This window comes from Pituophis catenifer, unplaced genomic scaffold (assembly GCF_029215685.1).
Source record: "Pituophis catenifer annectens isolate HBS135680 unplaced genomic scaffold, rPitCat1.0.hap2 SCAF_2, whole genome shotgun sequence".
In the NCBI taxonomy this organism is placed as follows: domain Eukaryota; kingdom Metazoa; phylum Chordata; class Lepidosauria; order Squamata; family Colubridae; genus Pituophis; species Pituophis catenifer.
This window is the reverse complement of record NW_027256882.1, coordinates 229,770,017-229,785,084: the sequence shown is the minus strand read 5'-3', so window position 1 is coordinate 229,785,084 and position 15,068 is coordinate 229,770,017. Positions and strand designations below refer to the sequence as shown.

At 36.5% G+C, this 15,068-nt stretch overlaps 1 protein-coding gene across 1 annotated transcript in view; it reads right to left on the bottom strand.

The window, feature by feature from the left end:
* The window catches only part of VPS13A (vacuolar protein sorting 13 homolog A), a 125,119-nt gene that overhangs the window by 74,578 nt on the left and 35,473 nt on the right, over positions 1-15,068 (bottom strand). Inside the window, exons 23-32 of the mRNA XM_070938650.1 lie at positions 12,396-12,534; positions 9,997-10,084; positions 8,696-8,865; positions 4,370-4,526; positions 2,827-2,906; positions 2,431-2,490; positions 2,197-2,347; positions 1,487-1,603; positions 1,306-1,409; positions 584-751 (exon numbers count right to left, since the gene is read on the bottom strand). Of these exons, the coding sequence (XP_070794751.1) occupies positions 584-751; positions 1,306-1,409; positions 1,487-1,603; positions 2,197-2,347; positions 2,431-2,490; positions 2,827-2,906; positions 4,370-4,526; positions 8,696-8,865; positions 9,997-10,084; positions 12,396-12,534 (1,234 nt within the window). The remainder of the gene's footprint in view (positions 1-583; positions 752-1,305; positions 1,410-1,486; positions 1,604-2,196; positions 2,348-2,430; positions 2,491-2,826; positions 2,907-4,369; positions 4,527-8,695; positions 8,866-9,996; positions 10,085-12,395; positions 12,535-15,068) is intronic.

The window sequence follows — 15,068 nt, the reverse complement described above, 5'->3', positions numbered from 1 at the left end:
GCATACATACTATTCTTTCAAAACAAATGACACCATACCATCCTGTAATGAGACATTACTCACTATTGGTTCAACCATACGCCACCTCCCAGGATGCCTTAATATACACGATTTCTTGGGCAGTATTTTTATTTAGAGGACGATTACACTTCTTCCATAAACTAACTTTTCTGCATTATTTTGAGGATTCTATTTCAAAGTTGCACATATCAAATAGGGAAATATTCTCTCTTGCTACACCTATCTTAACCTCCGATGTGCACCAGAACCTCTTAAGTGTAGAACTTAATAACATGAGAGTAATATATATAATGCATGTATTGTTTAAATATAATGTAACAAATTATATTTTAAACTGCTCTCAGGGATAATGCTTAGCTGAAAAGTATTAAGAATATACAGTTAACAATATACAGTTTAAATAATCTCTTCTATCAATATACAGTTCAATTGAGAATAAATAGGGACTGCTCAAACAAGTTCAGTAGCTTTTTATAGTGTACAGCAAGCAAAACAAATTTACTTTAAAATCACCCAAGCTGTGTGTTAGTTCACAAATATCAGAAGAAATGTTTTGACTTACCAAAATTGCAGAAACAAATTTGTTGACAAAAATAATTTGAATACATCCAACAGTTAAATAAATCTTGCTGTCAACAGCATTCATATTTGTAAAGGAAGCACCATCAGTGGCACATGTGTATGTAATCATTTTTAAACTAAAGACTTCTTTTCCAGTTATATACAGAGCCTTGAAATAAAAAAAAAATCAGTATAAATATTTTAATTTTAAAGAATTATGTGTTTATCAAAAATGCCATGAGAAAATTCTATGGCTCCCCTTCTATTCATGTAATCCTTCATGTTCATGAAATGGACTTTGATCCAATGAATTAATGGGAAGTTTTAGGAGGAAAATGTATCATCTTCAAATTATACAGCACATATTAAAAGCAGAAAAAGGGAATTTTTTTTAAAAAAATATCTGTGGTATGAGCTAATTCCTGTCTGTACAATATAGGGACCAATCCAGTATGTGCACGGTAGCAGTAACTAGATATAGAATACGAACAGTAAAGTTAAACTGAGATGAGTAATTTGTCTGTAGTCTTTGTTATAAAGTATATTCAAGACAACTTTCTTCTCTGATAAATTAAATAATTTAAAGGATCTTCTACTAAATCAGGGACATATAAGTATTTAAAACTGCAAATACACTGTTTTCTATAGAGAGCCTATAGAACAACTAGAGAACAACTGATCTTTGAATTAGTAAATATCAACACATTAAAAGTACATCTGTACCTTTTTATAAAGTGCTGTCACATCACAATCCAAAATAATTATATTTTTTAATTTAGCAGATATTTCAGTTGTTTCTTTCTTCATTACCACTTGGCTATCAAGACCTACATATAATAAAATTATAAATGTCAATAAAGTCTCATTTTCAAAACTTTTTCTCTACAATCTTATTTATTTTTACCTTCTATGCTAATTTCTGAGATCCAGCGTTTCTGTTCTCTTATAAAAATACGTAAACAATTCATGTCTACCAAAAGATGGAGATCACAAACATCCTCATGTTTTGATTTTTTTGAACCTATGGGAAATTAAAAATTACAAATAAACATAACTCCAATAGAAAGTTGAATTTCATGAGGTGAATATATTGCATTACCACCCAAATAGAAGAGGAAATCAATGAGAAAATATATCGGGGAAGGAGGCTGTTGACTCTTCTCATCTGACTGCAGTTAAAAAAACACTAATACAACTAGGAACTTCAAAGAATTACTGCTTATATGTAGGAGGGCATTTGGTCCATCTGTTCTCACTATAAATGAAGATTTTATTTCAGATAAATACTATAATACAGCTTTCAACAGAAAGATTTTTTAACTGCTTGAAAGGGATAACTTTTCTTAAATAATAAATGTTTTAGCATCAGACATGGAAAGAATTAATTTTTAAAAGGTATAATTCTCTCCTTATCTCGTTTCATAAACAAAATCCAAAATTGTTTTCAGATGGACACTTGGAACATAAGAATACCTATTAGTCAGCAGTTTTAAAATTATCTTGAGTGATTTAGAAATGGAAATTATTAATCCTGAAATAATCTCTTCACCCCGAATGTGAAATAAGGCTGAAAATTGAAGAAGCAATACAAAGTTTGATATTGAAAAGCCTTACTAAATTTCCTAAGGACTTCTTTTTTTTCTTCTTTTTCCTGGACAATTTCTACTGTATTAGCCTCTTGAGTTGGAAGGAGACTATTTAGAAAATTCATTGTACTCAGAAGTGCTTCTGTATGTAAATGAATATCTATAGAAGAAAAAGTCACCTGAAGAACAAATGCATTTTATTAATATGTTTTAAAAGCACCTTCTGAGATGTAGCAATTATATAAATAGAAACAATTATTACCTTTATCAGCTGTAGAACATTCTGGTAAGTACTCTTCAGTTCTGGAGCATTAATATCTGCCTATTCTCAAAAACATGACATTTTAAATTAGAAAATATTACACAACATTGCTGCCACAGAACTCTACAGATAGGAGATCTATAATCAATTCTCAGTATTTGCTTTGGTAATTACCACACTTTTGGAATAGACACCTCCACCTATTCACATTGCTGTTTATCTATTACCCAATGATAACCTGTCCTTCATAAATGTGCTTAATACCAATTTGAATTCCTTCTATTCTTTTTCCAATACATTTATTCCTGAACAATTGAATAATTTAAACAATTATTTAAACATTAAATAATTTAAATGTCCACAGAAAGTTTAAGGAGATTGAATCCTTTCCCTTACCTTGATGTACTCAATGGATAGAAGATCTTCCACTGAATTATCCAGAGTTGAAATAATATAAACAGGCTGGTCTTTATTATCTAATTAAAGAAACAGCAAGAAAAATTAAAAATAGTACTACGAAACAAATGAATACAGAAAGCCCTCGACTTAAAACGGCCTTGGAAAAAGTGACTTACGACCTGTCCTTGAAGTTATGACTATTGCACCATCCTGCCATAGTGCGATCACAATCAGGTGCTTGGCAAACAGCTCCTATTCATGATGTTGCATTATCTTGCAATCACATGTTTGCAATATGCAACCTTCCCAGCTGGCTTCTGAGAAACAAAGTCAATTTGGGAAGCTGGATATGTTTAATGACCATCAAAAAATGGTCATAAGATCAAGTTTGGTCACAATGATGACTCATTCTATGACTGCATTGACTTATGCCATTTGATCTGTATTGATATATCAAGGACTACCTGGATAATCAAAAGCTATACAAAAAACCAGAATAATTTAAGTTTAATTAATTATAATAAAAGCAAAATTAATTATATTGAACAAAGAAATTCATGAATAACATCTGTAAAGTATTACTTAGATTGCCAATAAAATAGTTTTTGCCCTATGATCAAAATTGGGATCTGAATATGATGGGGACCTAAGCAATGATACTGTTAAGAAAGTTGTGCCTGATTTTATGACCTTTTTTTGTCGCATTCATTAAAATTACTAAGCAAATCTGCCTTTCCCTATTGCTGAAAGTTCCCCCCTCCCCTTGGTAAAGTCACAAATGAACATGGGACCCAGGACAACTACAACTATCGTAAATACACGCCAGTTGCCAAGTGCCCAAATTTTGTCACACAACTACGGGGATTACTGCAATGGTTGTAAGTGCAAGGATCAGTCCTTAAGTTATTTTTTTTCAATGATATCATAACTTTGAATGGTTGTTAAGAAATAGTCATTAACTTAAAGACTACCTGTATTATAGTTTCATGAAAGGAACCTACTTAAAGAGAGTAATATCAATTGAAACTTTATCATGAAATTAGTACTATTTCTACTGTTTTATTCATTTATTAAATTTATATGTCACCCATCTCACTATCATAGTTACAGTGGCTTATAGTATAATAAAAAGTTAATACAAAGCAATTAAAAAATTGAAAAGATTAAATAACTAAGGTAATAATAATATCAAAGTTTTGTTCCTTTTTGTATGATTGATTTTGCCTTTGACCATAAAATTAAATAAACTATTGTTAAAATAATAGTGCAAAGATATTGTTTATATCTGTAAACAAACAAAAGCTAGTCTAATTTAATCTAATACAGTCTTTGTTCAGTAATCACTCATTCAGTGACCATTCAAAGTTACAATGGCATTTAATGGGGCACTTAGATGAGAATGGACTTTTGCTGGAAGTCTTCACTAAATATTTCTCTCATTCAACTAAAATAAAAGTAGGGCAAATTGCTACTTTAATGAACTGTTATTTAAAAAATAGTAGCTTCAATTTCCTCTTTTAAAATAATATATAATACTTACCTATATATTCTGGACACATTAAGCAAATTTCTCTAAGAAAAGCAGTAGCAGTCATGTCATATGTTCTGAGTTTAAGTTCAGTGCCTAATTTTAAAATTTCCAACCGAAGAATTGGCTTTTCAATGTCTTCTGCAAGACGACACACCTGAACAAACACCTATTTATTTAAAAAAGACAGGATGGTTAACCTAATTTTCAATAAGTTTAGGATGGAGAGATATCATAGGGCTGGAAATAACTTTCAAGGTCTTCTAGACAATCATTTGCCTTTTAATAGTTAAAGCAACCTTTCATTTCTTAAAGATATAAAATGATTAATTTATAAAGTAAGCATAAATCACCTTGAGTTACCTGTAAAGTAAAAAAGGCAGGGAAAAAATATCTAATAAATGAATAAAATATAGTTTTTGAATTTGGGGAATGATACATTTTAAGTACATAACAATGGAAGGAAAAAAACAAAATACAGTTATTCCTTGACTTACAACAGTTTGTTTAGTGACCGTTCAAAGTTACAATGGCATCGGAAAAAGTGACTTATGACCACTTTTCACACAACCGTTGCAGCATCCCCACAGTCACATGATCAAAATTCAGAAGCTTGACAACTGATTCATATTTATGTCCAGGGGTCATGTGATCACCTTTCATGACCTTCTGACAAGCAAAATCAATGAGGAAGCCAGATTCACTTAACAACTATGTTGCTAACTTAACAACTGCAATGATTCACTTAACAATTGTGGCACAAAAGGTTGTAAAATGGACCAAAATTCATTTAACAAATGTTTAATTTAGCAACAAAAATTTGGGGCTCAATTGTGGTCATAATTCGAGGTATCTATATAAGTAATTATTTTTTCACCAAAAAAATATTATGCCAATAATTCTAAATTTGTCAAAAGGCTATGAATACATTTCATTGGTTATTAACTCAGTTAAAGGAAAACTACATCTTTTTTTACTCTGAAGTAACACAATGTAATGAAGTGCTTGTTTCAATCAAAAGAAAATATTTTTTCCTACACTGAAATAATAAAATACAATTATGTCGTTGTCTCTGTCACAATAAATTCTTTGTACATTCTCCCAAACTGACCGTATTAATTCTTACTACCTAATGCAAGGCCACTGCTACAATCACAGTTGATAAAAAAATAAACTAAGTTTTTGTCCAAGGAAATGTGACTGAATACTAGTTCCTTTGCTTTTTTCCCGTCTCTCATGCTGTAATCTTTATTTATATGTAGTGGATCATTTTCCTCAATAAATAAAAGCACAAGTATACTATATTTGATTCATTTGTCAAAATTGGGTTCTCTTTATCTTGTTTTAGTACTTGTGTAGGAAACAGATCATTTATGTAGAAATATTGAAAATTCATGTAGGTTCACAAACTTTTAAGCATGACTGTATGTTTAATTATATGTTTCTGAATTAAGCATTCAAATTTTGGATTTTTTAAGATCTAAACCAGGGGTGAAATGCTACTGGTTCAGGTGAACTGGTAGCAGAGATTGAGGCTGGTTCGCCAAACCGGTAGCAACTGCTGGCTGGCCACACCCGTGAACCAGTCCGTGGCCTGCAGCTCTGCAATGCTTCCCTGCCTTCCATGCTGCCTTCCCGGCATCCCCGTGGCCAGCTTGCGAAGGCAGGCAAGCGGAAGGCCATGTGGAAGGCAGGCAAGCATGGCAGGGCTGCGGGGAAGGGAGCTAGCAGCCTACTCCCTTCCCTGCAGCCCTGCCATGCTTGTCTGCCTTCCACGCTGCCTTCCCGGCGGTCCACACGACTGCTTGCCTTCTGAGGTCAGTGTCCAACTAACCCTAACCCCCATGCCCTTGGGGGAGATGCAGCGGCTGCGCTGGGGCTGAAAGGGGTGGCGGTACCGAGAGGAATGGACTTAACAAAAAGAGACAAGACATGGCAGGGGCAGACAAATAAAGGGGAGGGGGAGCCCCGCGACAATCCGAGTCTGTTAGAGCCTTTTTATTCTCCTGCTGCAAAAACTCCCCACAATACCCGAAATGCCTCTCGCGTCTTTCAGAAGCGATTGGGGGGAGCTGGAGTGGGGGAGAGTGCCCAGCAAAGGCCAGGAAGACCCAGCCACCCCCTCCCGCCCTCCTCCCCCCCTTTCTCCTGTCTGTCTGGCAAGAAACAGGATGTAGACAGCCGCTGCCCCACTATTCTACCTCCTCTGCAAAACTGCTCCACGGCTCCGCTCACCTCCAGCACCCCAATGCAACGCCCATGGCTTGCGCGGGGCATACCATGGTGGCTGCAAGGCAGAGATGCTGCCTGTCCAAGGGGGGGGGAAGAGTGCAGGCATCACATCAAGCAGCCTTCCTCCTCCTCTTCGCCTCTTCCAGCGTTGGGCAGGGCTCAGAGCGGCAAGAGGAAAGGCAAGGCAACCGTGACTTTCTCCTCCTCCTCCTCCTTGCGGGGTTCATTGAGTTCGTTTTGCAAGCTCACCCGAGGTTTGCAACTTTGCACAGCCTTTGGGACTTTTGTGCAGCAAGTCCCCCTCTTCCTCCTCTGCAGCTCTAACGTGGGTTTTTAATTCATGAGGAAGGAAGAGAAACCCTCCCCATCCCACCAGAGGACCGATTAGATTTTCTTGTCGCTCACGGCAGGAATCCAGGCTTTTGCGTGGGAGAGAGTTGCTTCCTGCTGGCCCAGTGGCCCTTGGGGGAAACACAACTATTGTGCTGGGGCTGAGAGGGGCAGTGCCGCTGGCACTGAGAGGAGCCGCTCCCTTTCTTCCTTCTCACGCCACTGCCGCTGGAACCGAGACTGCTGCTCTGCTGGGGTATGCATGGGCAGCCTCGGGAGGGCAGGTAATTGTAAGGCCAATGCTGGCGGTGGGGAAGGGAGACCCGCTGTGCTCGGCCAAAGAACCACCTCGAGAGAACATAGCAAGACTCGCTCACCTTTTGGGTGTGGCGCGCTCAGCTTCTGCAGGGCCTCTGGGCAACTGCCGCCCGCATACATTTCCCTCCACCTCAGGTCCCGCTGCCTGCATCCAGCCCATGACGGGGGGACACACCGCTTCCGCCAGGCCACGCCCACCAAGCCACACCCACAGAACTGATGGCAAAAAATTTTAGATTTCACCACTGATCTGAACTGTAAAGTTGGTTAGGTAACTGATCCAGGCAGCTATGAAATATGTTTTTACTGGTATAGTGTTATTAGATTCATTGGAGAAAGATGCTGAAAATAAACAGATGCCATCACTTATAATCTATTAAAATTCAACTTAATAACAAAAATTGAAGAGAAAAAAGTGAAAGAAATTCTTTCTTTCTGTATTTTCTCAAATATAGAAAACTATTTACCTGACTAAGGTAGTTTGATTACAGCAGTGTAGAAATATGGATGGATGGATGGATGGGTGGGTGGATGGAGATAGATAGATAGATAGATAGATAGATAGATAGATAGATAGATAGATAGATAGATAGATTCATTCATTCATTCATTCATTCATTCATTCATTCATTCATTCATTCATTCATTCATTCATTCTCAATACTAATCCAGCAGGCATAGGGACAATTCATAATGATGTTACTAGTGGAGTGAATTAAAGAGAACCAAAAGGAAAGGTAAGAAACAGAATCATGTACTTGTAAGTCTTCTTATCAAAATTGTATCTCCCATATAAAAATATTCATTCACTAGAGTATTAAAGAAAATAATGAAGCATAGCACTGAGATATATGGCTATTATCTGGATCAGTGCAGGCCGCTTTCTACATATGAAAGTTTTACAGCATTTATTGATGAGTAATGTACAATAAAATTTGTAAAAAGTAACAAAAATTGAAAGCCACCAATATTTATTTAAAATTAAACCAAGGTCCTTCTGATTTTCTTGTTCCTTTAGCTTGGCCTACTCGTTCCTTTAGTTTGGCCTACTGGAAGTCTTAAATAAATAACTTTGCATTCTGTTGCAGCTCTACTTTTCCTAACAATTCTTCCTTTCACACTACCTATTGACAACCTACATCTTACAGTATTTTGGTGATTTCCCTAGTCCTTAAGATGATGGACAGCTGTGAACTCTGGGAAGACAGGGAAATATCAAATGATTTTTCCCCTCAATATCAGAGGGGACACAGTTGTTAAAGATAAATGTAACAGAGTAGTTTTTGTTCAATCTAGTCATATATGTAAGGAGATACTGATGCCAATCAAATTCAGAAATAAAGCAACTATAGTAATAATGATAAAATAAAGACATGAACATACATTTCAGAAAGAAAACATACATAAACAGTTTGACAAACAATCACAAATCTTTAATAGTAAAAAGTAAAGCATTACCTCAGATATTTCAAATCTTAATTGGAAATCAGTCATATTTTTCAAAGGTTCAGTTTTTGCTGTTTTTTTTCGGAAGCTACTAGTTCTACTCAGTGAGCCCAAAGGTGCTTCAAAAAATGGTAGGTCTTCCAAAGGACTACTTGGAGCATCATAAAATTCATCCTCAGATTCTAATAGACAGTTCAACGTAAAATAATGATTATTAAAACATGCTGCCATTTTGACTTATTTGTGTTACATACTGTAGCAAAAACCCAATAATTACATCTAACATAGGCAGATTTTAGATTTATGAGATTCTATTTAGGTATTTGTTTTTATTATTTGGCTTGAGCTCCAAGACCTACCATCCATATCCTAATACAAAGGCATATGAAGTAATAATTCTGACACTATTTTTGAATATTGGAATAAAACTGAAATTATAGTGCTTTTACATAAAAATCGAATCTTGTTTGTTCCAGTTCTTTTCATTTCAAATGGCACAATTTAAAGAAGTTGACCTTTGTTGCTATTGATTAACAAGTGTAAGTCATAAAACACTGCTGACCTTCAGGCATACAAATATTTTCAGCTCATTTCTAATCTGCATAAATAATACATATTAGCCGGATAGAAAAAACTGCATGAAAACACTTATATAAAATAATGAAATTCTGATACATACATACATACATACATACATACATACATTATCATTATACTATTTTCTTTTGTGGTAACCATTGTTACACAACATACAGAAAATAAGTAACAAAAAGTCAAGAGTGAAGAAAAACAAAATTCTAACTAAATCTAGTTTGCACCAACACAAATTATTATACATGTGTATCTTCGTGTCTTTTTTTCATAGATAAATTTATATATTGCCTTTTGGTATTGCTCTTTTTTTTTCATTCACTCCATCTAACTATAACCTTTAGACTTCCCCTTTCTCTCAACCCATTCATTCTTTTTCATATGCCTTGTTTTTCAATCTGATCCTATTCATTGATCATTTTTTAAAAAAAAATTATTCTGCATCCATTCATTCTTGACCTTACTTCTTCTTGTTTTACCACATACTTAAGTACCAATTTCCACTGCAGTCAGCATACTAATATGATTTATCTGCCCTTGCCAATTCTCACTTCCATATAAAAAAGCAAAGAGAAACATGCTCTTATCACAGCTATTTCCCATTCTTCTGATAAGCATTAATTCTTTGCAACAGATCTCATTACCCAGTATTTTTTCTAACATTTACAAAGTATTTTATAAGTAAACATTGCTAGATTAAATAAACATGAAATGAAATTTACCACTTGATCCAGTTATTGAAAGAGCTTCTAAAAATGGAAGTACTGAGGTTGACATTTGAGGTGTTGTTATCAGAGAAGATGCTTGAAGCTGCAGTACAAAAGCAAAATGTAATCTTCTTTAATTCAGGAATATATTACTCCCTTAGCTAATATAAACATTTGCCTATTTTTTCTGGTTGTTCAAAGTCAGTAAACTATAACAACATCAATAGTAATAGTAAATTTCAAAATATCAACATACAACAGCTAATTAGAATGAGACAAGACTTACAAATCTCCTCTTTTTAAGAAAACATGTGATGCTAACAATAATGCCAACCAGGGAGTAAGTATAATGAAAGATAATGAAACAAAAATTTAATTAGGAAGGAGCAAAAAGTAGTTGAGGGGCAATGTTATTGTTCAACACTTTGAATTTAAGTAATTGTTTTAAGTAAAACAATTACTTAAATATATCTTCTATCTGATCTCAGATATTAAGAATAGATAGAAGTGCTTCAGGTATAGGGAGTATGCAGATTTGTACAGAGGGTAGGCCTTCAGTTTCTCCTAACCTTAGATGACCTGGCTGCTCCTTGAACTGAACTCAGAAACAAACCAAAACCCAGTACTGTTTCTCAAAGTAGAAATTGCATTTACATGCTATGTAAATTTGATTTAGACTGTATTATGTACCAGATGAATTTTTCAATGTTTCACAAAATTATCCATATAGTAGAAAGGCAGTCGTTGGGTTATGACGGTAATTGGAAACAGAATTTTTCCTTCTAAATGATGCAGTTGTAAAGCGTATGTCACAATGTATCATTTAAATGATGGCAATCAAGGTAGTCCTAGTTGCCATTGTTAACTGAAGACCCTGGCTTGGTCCCTCCCAAGCCTCAGTAAGGTAAGAGACTGCCTCTTCTTCAATTCTCCCCATTCACTTATCTAGCCCTCGTCTCTGCCCTTTTGGTTATCCTGTACTCTACTGCCTCTGTAACCCTGTGCTCTGCTGGCTCTGCCACCCTACACTCCCCTGGCCCTGCTATCTTGCACTCTGTTAGCCCTGCCACTGCAAAAACAATTAAGTATACATTAAGCAAGGTGATAGAGCTGGACAGCAGGGCCAGTGGAGCACAGGGTGACAGAGCTTCAGAATGCAAGGCAACCAAAAGGACAGAGATAGGAGGGATGGAGGATGGGAGATGATGAGAGCAGCCATGTAATTGTAGTACAAGCTGTCAAACACCTGATTTTTGATTATGTGACTACACAAACATTGCAAAAGCCATAACTTCAGGGACCGGGTATTAACTACCATTTGTTCAGCATAGCCATAACTCCAAATTGTTTCTAAACAAGTGGTCTTTAAACAAGGGTTACCTATAATCTAATAGTCTGAATGTAACTTGTCTACTAGCTAAAACTGGTGGCTTGCCTACTAGTCAAAATTGAAGGCCAATACCTGAAATATCAAAGTTAAATCCAGATCCAAAAGCATCTGTACACACAAAATCTGCAGTTTATGAGTAAGCTCTAATAAAAATGAACTCCTGGCTCTCAATTGACTATCTAGCCCTTTCTAAATTAGGTTTTGACCTGTTTGTCCATCACAATTCAAAAATTGATTTGAGATTAATATAATAGATTTTCTTGGCTGTGATGGAAAGACAGAATTAGAAATTCTTTCTCATCCAGTCAACAGTCCACATGATAGTATGAATTATCAGAATAAAAATAAACCATGTAACCCAGTGGTGAAATACAATTTTTTTTACTACCGGTTCTGTGGACGTGACTTGGTGGGTGTGGTGTGGCTTGGTGGGCGTGGCAGGGGAAGGATACTGCAAAATCCCCATTCTGTCCCACTCCTGGGAGAAGGATATTGCAAAACCTCCATTCCCACCCCACTCTGGGGCCAGCCAGAGGTGGTATTTGCTGTTTCTCCGAACTACTCAAAATTTCCACTACCGGTTCTCCAGAACCTGCTGGATTTCACCCCTGATGTACCCTCAAGCTTCTTTCTCACATCACGGACCTAATTTTAGTGCTCCTATTGTGAGTTCTTGAATCTACAAGAAATGTACCTTAATGCAATTAAATGGATATAACATGGAGGGTTTGTTAAGATCACTATCATGACAAATTCACCACAGCAGGAAAATAGTGAGAGGTTGAAACAATTTCTAAAAATTTGTAATTTTTCCTAATTGCTATTTCCTCGCAATCCACTTTTCTATGCTGGCAAATTATCACAGAAAAAAAGAAAATAAAGGCATTAACTAAATATTTGCTTATATGACTTCTGCTAATTATTTCCTTTGTGCAAAATAAGGAAATAGCACATCGATCAAATACTTCATTGTGATTAAATTGCCCAAGAATCTTTTGTGTTATAAATGAACATTTAAACTTGCCTTGGAAGGTTGTAGAACAGTTGTGGAGTCAGATGAATTTTTTGGTTTTGGAATGCTGTCAATAAGTTCCAGAATAGATTTTAATTTCTCATCTGAGATATTGAATGAAAGTAATGGCAGCTCACCATACATTTTGTACCTAAAAAAGAAATAACCATTAGAAAAACATATCCAGTCAGGATTTGTGCAGCTTACAATCAAAACAAATAAAAATAACAACAAAAAACATCATTTTAAAAACAAGAGAAATAAAATCATATAAAACCATCATAAAATACACAGAACTCACAGCCCATAAACCCATTTATCAAAACAATCAGTATAGCCACTGTACCAGCTCCACCACATTTCCCTGTCCCCTTTCCCATTGGCAAAACCATGTCTTCAAGGTGTTATCCAGCTTTAGGATAAACTTGGGATATAAATGATAGTCCTATTACAGATAGGCAATTGCCTTCTTGGAATTGGAAACAAAATAAATAAGTGCTAAGATCTATACTGAGATTATTTCACATATGTAAATACAGATAATCCTCGATTTATAACAATTCATTTATTGACCGCTCGAAGTTGCAACAGCATTGAAAAGTTATTTATGACTGTTTTTTACACTTACAACCGTTACAGCATCCCCATAGTCGTGTGATCAAAATTCTGATGCTTGGCAACTGATTCATGTTTACGACAGTTGCAGTGTCCCTGAGTCATGTGATCACCTTTTGTGATTTTCTGATAAGCAGTCAAAGGGGAAGCCACATTCATTCAAAACCGTGTTACTAACAGCTGCAGTGATTCACTTAACAACTGTGACAAGAAAGGTTGTAAAATGAGGCAAACTCACTTTTTTTTTTTAATTTGATTTATATGCCGCCCTTCTCCGGAGACTCAGGGTGGCTTACAATGCGTTAAGCAATAGCTTTCTTACTTTTGTATATTTATACAAAGTCAGCTTATTGCCCCCACAAACTGGGTTCTCAATTTACCTACCTTAGAAAGGATGGAAGGCTAAGTCAACCTTGAGCCTGGTAAGATTCGAACCTGCAGTAATTGCAGGCAGCTGTGTTAATAACAGGGTGCATTAAACCACTGTACTACCAAGGCTCCTACTTAATTATCCTGCTTAATAACAGAAATTTTGGCATCAATTGTGGTCATAAATTGAGGACTACCTATAATCATGAGTATGAGAGCATGAATTCAGTGGATGATACTAAGTTAATGAAAAGAAAAACTGTGCCATTTCGGGTATCCCCAAGTTCTATAAAAGTAGCAAATGCATTATATATGCATACAACTTTATAAACTAACAACACAATAGGATATTAAATAGAATTGATATACTACAAACTAATACTAGATTTTGTTGTTCTAATCATCTGTATTATGAAAAAAACAAATTAAATATATTTCTGTCTCAACTCAAAAAGTTGTCCATGCAATTTTTGGAATATCCAACACGCATGGTTATTACCATGATTCAGTGGCCTTAAATATAAACTAAAGTGCTATATTACTAGTCTATAGTATTCCTGGTCTGCTACTGTAAAGAAATGGCCTCTCTCTTAAATTTACAAAAAGCTTTGAAAACCTGGCTTTGGTTTATTTATTATTATGGCTGGTCACACAGTTAGCAAGATATTTAGACAGGATTTGGCATTTTGGTTAAAGTGCAGTACTGCAGGCTACTTCTGCTGATCACTGGCTGCCAGCAGTTTGGCAGATTAAATCTCACCAGGCTCAAAATTGACTCAGCCTTCCATCCTTCCAAGGTTGGTAAAATGAGGACCTCGATTGTTGGGGGCAATATGCTGACTCTGTAATCCTCTTAGAGAGGGCTGTAAAGCACTGTGAAGCGGTATATACCATATTTTTTGGACTAAAAGATGCTCCAAAGTATAAGATGAACCTAGCTTTTGGGAGGAAAACAAGGGGGGAAAAATCTGCCTCTACCTCTGAGCAATTTACTTTCTTGCAGCAAACAGCATGGTCAGCTTCAGCACAGCCTGATTTAGCACGAGCAGCTGATTGGCGGTTGGATCTGCCTCCTGGAATACCTCCTATCAGCTGTTCCAGGCTGCGGGGATCGCCGCCATCATCACCGCTCTCACTTATCACCGCCTCCACGCGCCCCATTTTCGGCCTCTGCGCATCCCGTTTTCAGCCTGTTCCAGGCGGTGGGGATCGCGCCGCCGCCTATCCCCGCCACCTGGAACGGGCCAAAAACAGGGCACGCAAAGGCCGAAAACGGGATGCACAGAGGCCAAAAATGGGGCACACAGAGGAAGCGATAGGTAACAGTGGCAATGGGCGGCAGCAATCCTCACAGCCTGGAACAGCTGATAGAAGGTATTCTGGGAGGCAGATCCAACCGCCAATCAGCTGCTCATGCTAAATCAGGCTGTGTTGAAGCTGACCATGCTGTTTGCCACAAGGAGGTAAATTGCTGGGAGGCAGAGGATGAAGAATGGGGGCTGGCGGGTGGGCGGGGCTTCAGCAACTTTAGCTGTGTAAGAAGCACAGCTGTGTAAGAAGCACACTTTTTTGGGGGGGAACTGCATCTTATATTCTAAAAAGTACGGTATGTCTAAGCGCTATTGCTATCAAATTCTTCCCAAGGACCTTAGAAAGGCAGATATTGTTCTTTAATGGTGTTATTGCTATGTTTATTATTTA